This window comes from Leptonychotes weddellii, chromosome 1, assembly GCF_054177405.1.
Source record: "Leptonychotes weddellii isolate Sample4059 chromosome 1, ASM5417740v2, whole genome shotgun sequence".
Lineage (NCBI taxonomy): Eukaryota > Metazoa > Chordata > Mammalia > Carnivora > Phocidae > Leptonychotes > Leptonychotes weddellii.
In genome coordinates, this window is record NC_138369.1 from 59,866,412 (window position 1) to 59,876,162 (window position 9,751).

Here is a 9,751-nt window from a genome sequence, read left to right on the forward strand (position 1 = left end):
TAATCTCAGGAAACAAACTGAGGGTTGCTGGAGTGGGGATGGGGTGGGAGGGATGGGGTAGCTGGGTGATAGACACTGGGGAAGGTATGTGCTATGGTGAGCACTGTGAATTTTGCAAGACTGTTGAATCACAGATTTGTACCTCTGAAACGAATAATGCAATATATGTTAAGAAAAAAAAAAAAGATAGCAGGAGGAGAAGAATGAATGGGGGGAATCAGAGGGGGAGACATACCATGAGAGACGATGGACTCTGAAAAACAAACTGAGGGTTCTAGAGGGGAGGGGGGTGGGAGGATGGGTTAGCCTGGTGATGGCTATTAAAGAGGGTACATTCTGCATGGAGCACTGGGTGTTATGCAGAAACAATGAATCATGGAACACTACATCAAAAACTAATGATGTAATGTATGGTGATTAACATAATAAAAAATTTTTTAAAACTCAATAACAAAGATGCAAGAGGCTATCAGTAAAAAAAAAAAAAAAAAACTACTAAGTTGCCTCAGGGATTTTTGCTTTCTCCCTTCAAAATCCCATGAAATATGGAAACTAAAACCACATAAATGTGTGCTTTATTAATAAACCATCCAGACTCCAAACTGGTGACAACTACCCAAGTGCTTTGGATCCTTGTTTTCCGATTCTCTTAAACACACACACACAAATTCTACTGTCACTCACATTCAACACAGGCTAATGGGTCCATTGATCCATAGAAATACAGAGCTCCCTATTTTAAAAATGGATAAGTGGTACACTCTAGGAACAACTATGTGGGCTCATATTCTAACACAAAGGGAAATGAATCCACATAATTTAGAATACAGATAAGGAGAAAAACAAAAATCAGAGTGACCAAGAGAATTTGAGGAGCACCTTATAATAAACTCCTAATAAAGGGCCAGAAGAGAATGGGGAAGACACAGGGTGAGCATGTTTAAATGGATCCCCACTGATTCAGGCACTAGAAGTGGGAGGTCCTGATGACAAGTAAAGGAGGTGTGGAAATTCCAACAGAAATCAGGCTACAGCCCAGCCACCTACACTCCCTGTCACTCAGTATATGCCAAGTACCTACTCTTCCAGACACTGGTCCACCTCAGCTCTCTCAATCTCTCCAACCACTCATCTGTTGAAATGATAATATACTCTTTATGCTGGATTAAATATATTAATAAAATGTCCTTTCCATGTGGCTACTATGAACTTTAAAGTTAGATTTGTAGCCCCCATTATATTTCTGTTGGATTGCATTGTTAGGTTTTGACTAAGAGCTGTAACATCTCCAAAATCTTGCACACACCCTAGCCTGTGACCACCACTCCTTGACTTTCCAGCTCAGTCACTCTAATACTCCAATTCTGGTTCTGTTCAGACATCCACACTCCGCATATACACAAGCAACTGAGGTCAACACAAGCCATGCTGACTGATCCAGCTTCAATTTAGGATCCCCAATCTCAAATGGCCCCAGCCAGTCTGTCCTCCAAGTGACAATTCACACTTTTGCTTCCCTCTTACCTGGAACACTGCCTTCCCCCACCCCCTCAATTGAGGACTTAGCTTCTCATCTCAGAGAAAACCTCATTAGAAGAGAAATTCCTTGTGTTCCTAGCACCGAATTCTACAAACTAACCTGTATCTTGTCCCATATACCTGTTTTCCCTCAACAATCCATACTCCTTACAAAAGCCAACACCTCCTCAAACCCATCAGAATAGCTACCTTCAAGACAAAAACAAAGAGAATAACAAGTGTTGCCACCAAAGATGTGGAGAAATGGAATCCCTTGTGCACTGTTGGTGGGAGTGTAAAATGGTACAGCCTCTGTGCAAAACAGTGTGGTAGTTCCTTTAAAAAAAAAAAAATTAAACCTAGAATTCCACTTTCTGGGTATATATCCAAAGGACTGAAAGCAGAGTATGTCCTGAAGACATACGTGTACACCCATGTTCACAGCAGCATTATTCACAATAGCCAAATGGTAGAAGCAACCCAAGTGTCCACAGACAGGTAAATGGATAAGAAAAATGTGGTATATACATAAGTGGAATATTATACAGTCTTATGACAGAAATTCTGACACATGCTACAACATGGATGAACCCTGAGGACACCATGCTAAGTGAAAGAAGTCAGTCATAAAAGAAAGGAGGTATGATTCCACTTACATGAGGTATCATTCAGAGACAAAGTAGAATGGTGGTTGCCTGGGACTGGGGAAGGAGAAATGAGGAATTATTGTTTAATGTGTACAGAGTTTCAGCTGTGCAAGATGACAAGAGTTCTGGACAATCCAGCAACATACCCTGGGTCTTTACCTAAAAGAGTTAAAAACTTATGTCCTCACAAAAACCTGTACACAGATGTTTATAGCAGCTTTATTCACAACTGGAAACAATCAAGATGCCCTTCAATAGGTGAATGAATAAACTGGTACATCTATGTGATGTTGTTCATCAAAAAAAAAAAAAAAAGACACGCGCTATCAGCCACAAACAGACATAGAAAACTTACACACATATTGCTAAGTTAAATATGTCAATCTGAAAAGGCTACATACAATTCCAACTATATAACATTCTGGAAAAGGCAAAACTATGGACATAAGAAAAAGATCAGTGGTTGCCCAAGGTTAGGAAGAAGGGGGAGGGATGACTAGGTGGAGCACAGATTTTTAGGGCAGTGAAACTCTTCTGGATGATATTATAATGATAGATACATATCATTACACATTTGTCCACAACTGTGGAATGTACACCACCAAGAGTGCACCCTAATGTCAACTATGGATTTTGGGTGATTATGATGTGTCAGTGTGGGTTCATCATTTGTAAAATATGGGCCACTCTGGTAGGGATGCTGACAATGGGGAAGACTATGCATGCAGGAGGACAGTGAGTAAGCGGGAAATCGCTACACTTTAATTTTGCTGTGAATCTAAAACTGCTCTTAAGAAATTAACTTTTTAGGGGCACCTGGGTGGCTCAGTTGGTTAAGCATCCAACTCTTGACCTCAGCTCAGGTCTTGATCTCAGGGTCATGAGTTCAAGCCCCATACTGGGCTCCACACTGGGCATGGAGCCTACTTAAAAAAAAAAAAAAAAAATTAACTTTAAAAAAAATGAATTCTAGAGATGGTGATGGTTGTACAGCATAATGAATGTACTTAATATCACCAGCTAAACACTTAAAAATGGTCAAGATGGTAAATTTTTTGATACATGTATTTTACCACAATGGGGGGAAAAAAGCTAAGTTTGGTCCAGAGCCTGGGCTATAAATTTTAAACCCAAGTCGCCTCACCCAACATCCTTCCTTTGGCAACCTTCATAAATCACATACTAAATTTATAAGTAAGTGATCTAATATAGAGTATATTTTCCCTGACTCTTCCCAAAAAAATAACACTAAGTTGATAATTACTTAGGCATGTTTATTAGCCATTATTCAAGATTGGTGGCACTAAACAGACAGAAGGTCACCCATTACAGATTGAAAATGTGATATTTTCTACAGTGAGTTCAATGGCTTCTGTTTAATGCTGCTACCTCTCCTTGATCATAACTCTGTGTTTTCCCAGAGGGAGGGAAACATACTTGACTTACCCAATTGGTTATTTCAGGCCTTTTGCACTTATCAGTACAAAGAATAGCTACAAAATTGATTGTTCCCTTCCGCCGCCCTTTATAAACAACGGTGTTGCTTCCTCGGCCAATCTCCTCATACAGAATAAAGTTTTCCATCTCTGGGCTGACTTCTCACATTGGATAAGATGACAGCCTAATGGCATCTCTAGTTCCTAAAAGGTAAACAAAAATAATACTTATAAATGCAAGCTAGTTACATGATTAATTAGCCTAGGATACTTAATACGTAAATCTAGTAATTCTATAAACTCAGAAAATTCACCTAAAAGTGTTGGATATGAATGTCTTTTGTAGGGTGAAGAAAAAAAAAAGTTAAGGGGAAAAAAAAACAATTGACAAACCAATACTCAATTTCCTTCAACAAGATCTCAACAAAAATGATGAAAATGACAGCTATTTCCAACACATGTAACAAAAAGAGGGATGAATGAGATGCCAGCCAATGTATCTTGATACTTTTCTTTCATTCTTGTTACAAAGGCAGGCACACTGTGTCAATATCTGTATAGAATGTGGCAATATATGACCCACCTAAACCTCAAATTATGAGTCGCAAATGAGACAATGTATGTTAAAATACTTTATAAACAAATATGGAATGATATTTCCATCTAATCCACAGAGATTCTAAGAGTCAATCCAAATATTATTTGAAGTCAGCTGTCACCAAACTACTGGGTCCTGGGCCAAATCCTGCCTGCTACTGCTTTTGTAAACAAAGTTTAATTGGAACATAGCCACACCCATTCATTTATATATTGTCTAAGGCTCCTTTTACGCTACAATTACAGAGTTGTGACAGAGTAATGGCCTGTACACATTCTAAAACACCCACTATCTGGCCCTTTACAGAAAAAGTTTGCCAACTCCTGTTTTAAATTTAAACAAACAAACAAACATTTAACCAATCACTTCATCATCTATGATATAAGCAGTTAAGAGAGTTCATTTTCTTGGCCAATTTGTCCTAATTTGCATGAATGAATAGGAATTGATTTAGTCTTATCAGATTTTATTTAGAATTGAAGTACATTAGTGGATTCAGCATCTTGAACAATACATTTACAATATAATCAGAGTATTTACTCGATTGGCAAAATATATTTTAAATTGGCATCTCTTTGGAAGGATTTCATATGCTGGACTATAGAAAATGTTCCAGAAATTATCCAGTAAGCTGTAAGATACACTCTTTAAAAGCAGCTGTTTCTACATGGTATCCAGTCAGTCAAAACCTATAGCAAAACCCTTTGAAACAGAATGTAAAAGAGAAGTTAATGAGTATGGCATTTCTTTTTGAGCAGATGAAAATGTTCTGGAATTAGTACTGATGGTTGTACAACTTTGTGAATACACTAAAAATCCTTGAATCGGGGTGCCTAGGTGGCTCAGTCGGTTAAGTATTTGCCTTGGGCTCAGGTCATGATCTTGGGGTCCTGGGATTGAGCCCCTGGTGCTCCCTGCTCAGCATGGAGTCTGCTTCTCCCTCTCCCTCCCACCCCCATGCTCGCTTGCTCTCGCTCTCTCCCCTAATAAATAAACTCTTTTTTAAAAACTCACTGAATTGTACATTATAAATGGGGACTGTATAGTATGTGAATATCTCAATTTTTTGTTGATATAATTGACAAGTAATTTGAGTTGAAAGTGTACAATGTGATTTGATACATTTATATATAAGACTATGATTACTACCATAACATTAGTTAACACCTCTATATGTCACATAATTATCACTTTTTTGTGGTAAGAACATGTAAGATCTATTCTCGTAGCAACTTTTAAGTACATAATACATTATTGTTTAGTATAATCACTATGATGTACATCAGATCTCCAGAATGTATTTTCTGTTGTAGGCCATACAAAAACAGGCTGAGAGCCAGATTTAGCCAATAGGCAGCAGTTAGTCCTGTCCTGGTATAGGTAACCAGTAATCTGAGAATCTAGGAATAACTAATTCTATGATTCCATCTTCCAAAGAAATTAAAATTTACTGCAAAATGGGAAAAAATTCTACTATAAAAATGTATAGGCTAGTAATTACATTTAGTTATTTGGATTACAAACCTGGTCTCTATATCAAATCAGAAGAACTCATACTAATGACAGCAAAATTCTTTAAATTCTAAGTAGAAAAGATGTGGGAGAAATCCAAATTTAAATCAATGAAAATCCAAAAGTGGCACAGATAGTATCTATTTATTTTAATGAACACTTTTACTAAATTCCCTCTATGTTCCTCTCTTCCTAAAAACCCATTCATTAAAAACCAATACTGACTCATGACCTGCCAAAATGCAGCCCAGACAGGAGTAATTTTGTGGCAACAGGTCAACATTACATAGTATGTAACATAACCAAAGTAAGATTAAATTGACAATATGTTAAGGTGGAAAAGCTATTTAACCAGAAAAAATAACCAGAGACCTTTAAATGCTCACAAATTGGCTACATTAGGATACACCAGGACAAGGTGTTGAAATAAGTTTTTATATAAGATAAAGAATTGAGTCCTTGAAAATAAGGTTTTAAACCACAAGAAAAAAATTAAATCTTCAAAGTTTTAATTTGATTCAGCCAAATTATTTTCCTCAATCTTTTACTGAGTAGTGGCATCTAGGCAGACCATGCCTGAAATTAATGAAATGCACCAATTACAAAATCGGCTTAGGTAAGGGTGGTTTACTATGGAAGCACTTTCCCTCTCTGGGGCTCAGTTTCCTTAGAGTAAAATAAGAATTGGATCAGATGATCTTCTAAGTTATCTTTGAAGTTTGAAATTCCAGGCTTTTAGATTCTTTTTGGCTCACCCCAAGACCATTCTCACCTGAAACTTCCTAAAATGCATTTAAAAAAAAAAAAATACGTGACCTCTTAAATTGTAAAATAAAACACAAATACAGAAAACCCCACAAAATAAATGTATAGTTTAATGAATTATTATAAGGGGGACATCCTTGTGATCACCACCCAGGTGAAGAACATCACTTTGCCTGCTACTCCAGAAGTCCCTTCCTGAGCCTATGGCAATCACAACTCCTCGTCCTTTCCAAAAGCAATCACGATCCTGCCTGTCACTGTTATTACTTCCTAGTGTTTATCGTTTTCTCACCAAGTGTGCATTTTCAGACACCAGTTTAGTCTTCCCCCATTTTCTTTCACAATTTTTTTTAAAGATTTTTATTTATTTATTTGACAGAGAGAGACACAGCGATAGAGGGAACACAAGCAGGGGGAGTGGGAGAGGGAGAAGCAGGCTTCCCGCCGAGCAGGGAGCCCGATGCGGGGCTCGACCCCAGGACCCTGAGATCATGACTCGAGCCGAATGCAGACGCCCAACGACTGAGCCGCCCAACGACTGAGCCACCCAGGCGCCCCCACGCCGCCCCATTTTCTAAAGGCGTGCCGCGGCTTTTAAAACTCTCAATCTACAAGTTCACCGAGGTATTATCAGAGAAGCCAGAAGTCAGAACGAATCAGACTTAGGAGCAAATGAGGCATTTAAGATTCAGGGGCCGGGCCTACAGTCAACAAACTCTGAAACTGACCAGGTGCTAGAGGCACGCAGATAAAGACCAGAACCCTCCCTTCACTTACCTCTATCCTCAGATCATTAACTCCTCAACTAGCAGCTGCTGTCCCAGCCCAGACCTATTGAATCAGAAACTTTGGAAGCAGAGCCCAGCCATCTGTGGTGTAATTCACCGCCCCCCACCCCGGATGCACGCTCAACTTCGCTAACCACAGGCTAAAACAACCTTTTTCGAGGGCATAAAAGGTAGCAGGCACTATACCAAGCATTCAACAGATGCTCCTCCTTGACAGCCCGAATTAACTGCAGGCTTTAAGCTTAGTCTGATCTCGAAAGTGCAGGCGCTGAATCGCTGCATAAACACTCCTCACTCCAAGAAGCTCATGACCAGCGAACTGGCGGCTTTCACTGTCTCTCTACGTCCATGGACATCCGTCAGCACAGCCGGCTTAGAACTCGGGAAGTGTCGCCAAGGTTTTAAGGGGAAAAAACTCCGAATCTGGGGCGTCCATAAAGTGCATCTCCTGAACCCTACAGTCCCGAATCCAACCCCCCCCCCCGCACCTAAGTTCTCGAAGAGGTGTCCCATACGCCCGGAACCAAAGCCTCAAGAAAACTATTTAAGGTTTTTATTTTAACACGATAACAAAGCAGAGCCCGAAGAGAAAAGACGCCAGAGACACAAGGCTCACGGAGAGAGGGCAGGTGGATGGCGCCCCTCCAGGCCTGTAGTGTCCCCCGCACCCGCTCAGGAAGACGCGAACCCAAATTCGTAGATCCTAAAACTGCCACTGACACTCACCTGAACGCTCGGTGGGTAAAAGCCGCCCACCCGGTGGAAGGTTCTCGCCACCGCGCGCGTCTAGTCTTTCTAATGCTTCAGGGCAGGTCCACTGGCCAAGGCCCGGGGTGAAGCAATGGAGCAAAGTGGAATGCGCAGGCGCAGTTTAGGTAGTTCGGGTCCAGCACCCCTCTGCGTTTGGATTCGCCCATCCCGTCTCCAGGGCAGCACGCAGAACGCCGGAAGTAGCGCAGGGCTCTGACTGGCTAAGCAGTTTGAGTTCCTATTGGCTGGGGCCCGGAAGTGGGGGCCGAGGCAAAGCGTTCGTCCAACCTAATTGGGGGTGGGGACTGGGGTTTGGGGCGGGCAGGGCACCTGTTTGGGCAATAGGTATGCAGTTGGGGGCTACGAAAGCCTGGGCCCTTGTCATTTCTTCCTGCCCCACACTGTCCTCCTCTGTTTCCTTTCATTCTTTTTCTGACGCTTGCCGGAGCTCAAGGACGAGGCGACATAGTCTGGGTAACTAATGGCTCAGAAAGAAGCCGGTTTCTCGGGTTCCTCACCCTTTAGAAAAGAGAAGACTATGAATTACCTTGCTTCTTGCACATGAGAAAACAGCCCAGATCCTCCATCTCGAGTTGATTGCTTATGGCTTTTAAAATTCCACGTCCTCAAATTCCAGCCACGAGACACGTTAACACCAACTCCCCTCTTTCTTCAAGTTAGGTCAGTGGTTCTCAAACTTTAGCATCAGAATCACCTGGAACGTTTGTTGAAACACATTTCTGGGCCCACACACAGAGAGTCTAATTCTGTGCCTCTGGATGGGGCCCAAAATTTTGCATTTCTATCAAGTTACCAGGTGATGTGGATGTTGCTGATCAGGAAGCACGCTTTGCAAACCTGATGTGGAGGAGCTGGGCATCTCTGATCTCAGGTCAATCACAGCTATTCTTTGACTTCTAACCCTTCCTACCTTCTCAGGAATCTTTCTCAGTGGCTTCTGCTTTCAGGATAGAACTTGGAAATACTTTCTAAATGACATGAGCAAAAGGCCAAAAGCAGTGGAGAATGAAGAATGCCTTCTGAACCCTGAGGCTTTTTCTGCCTAGAATTGATGGCAGCAGCTGTTCTTCTAATCTTTGGTGAAAAAAAATCGCAAGGTTCCCTGCTGGGGAAAGAGATTTGCCTAATACCGGGCAGAAGAGAAGGTCTCCCAATAAAAGAGCTATCTTAGTGCCTTATTCCTTCTAAACAAAGTTCACTAATCAATAACCCCCCAAAATGTGTTATAAACACTGAATGAGCCTTTTAGTACCTTAGTCTTGCATGTGAATACATAGCCAGAAATATCAAGATAGATGGGGAAAGACCCTAACATGAAAGAGATTAAAATAAGCAAAGCAATGAAAAAAAACAAGGCAGAAATCAGACTAAAACTTCAAAATTTTTAATATCATTATAGATGTGAAATGTATAGCATCTATAGTTTGCATTCTCTTTTTTTTTTTTTTTCTTTAACGCAAGAGATATTTAAGAGTTGGGCTTTTGTTTGCTTTGTTGCTAGAAAGATTTTGCTCTTCTTGTTGGCCTGCATGTATTTGGTGTGGGGAAGCTACTGAAATTTCCTTTGTGGTCTAATAAATGGTTAATATTTTTAAATGTTCCAAGGGAGTTTGGAAAGAAGATCTATTTCTTATTTGTTGTGTTCAAAATTTCATAGGCATATTTTCAAGCTTATTACCTGATATGTTCGACTCTTCCAAACCTTTTTTTTAAGTT

The 9,751-nt window shown here is 40.5% G+C and overlaps 1 protein-coding gene across 3 annotated transcripts in view; it reads right to left on the bottom strand.

Annotated features, from left to right (window-relative positions):
* Window positions 1–8,105, bottom strand: part of LOC102744639 (serine/threonine-protein kinase ULK4) — a 157,127-nt gene extending 149,022 nt beyond the window's left edge. For all 3 annotated transcript variants that reach the window (XR_014146541.1, XR_014146538.1, XM_081824965.1), the window contains exons 1-2: window positions 7,991–8,105; window positions 3,612–3,805 (exon numbers count right to left, since the gene is read on the bottom strand). Coding sequence is in view for 1 of the 3 variants with exons in the window: in XM_081824965.1 (XP_081681091.1) it covers window positions 3,612–3,749 (138 nt within the window). In the remaining 2 variants the exon portion in view is untranslated. The remainder of the gene's footprint in view (window positions 1–3,611; window positions 3,806–7,990) is intronic.
* Between the last annotated feature and the right edge of the window lie 1,646 nt (window positions 8,106–9,751).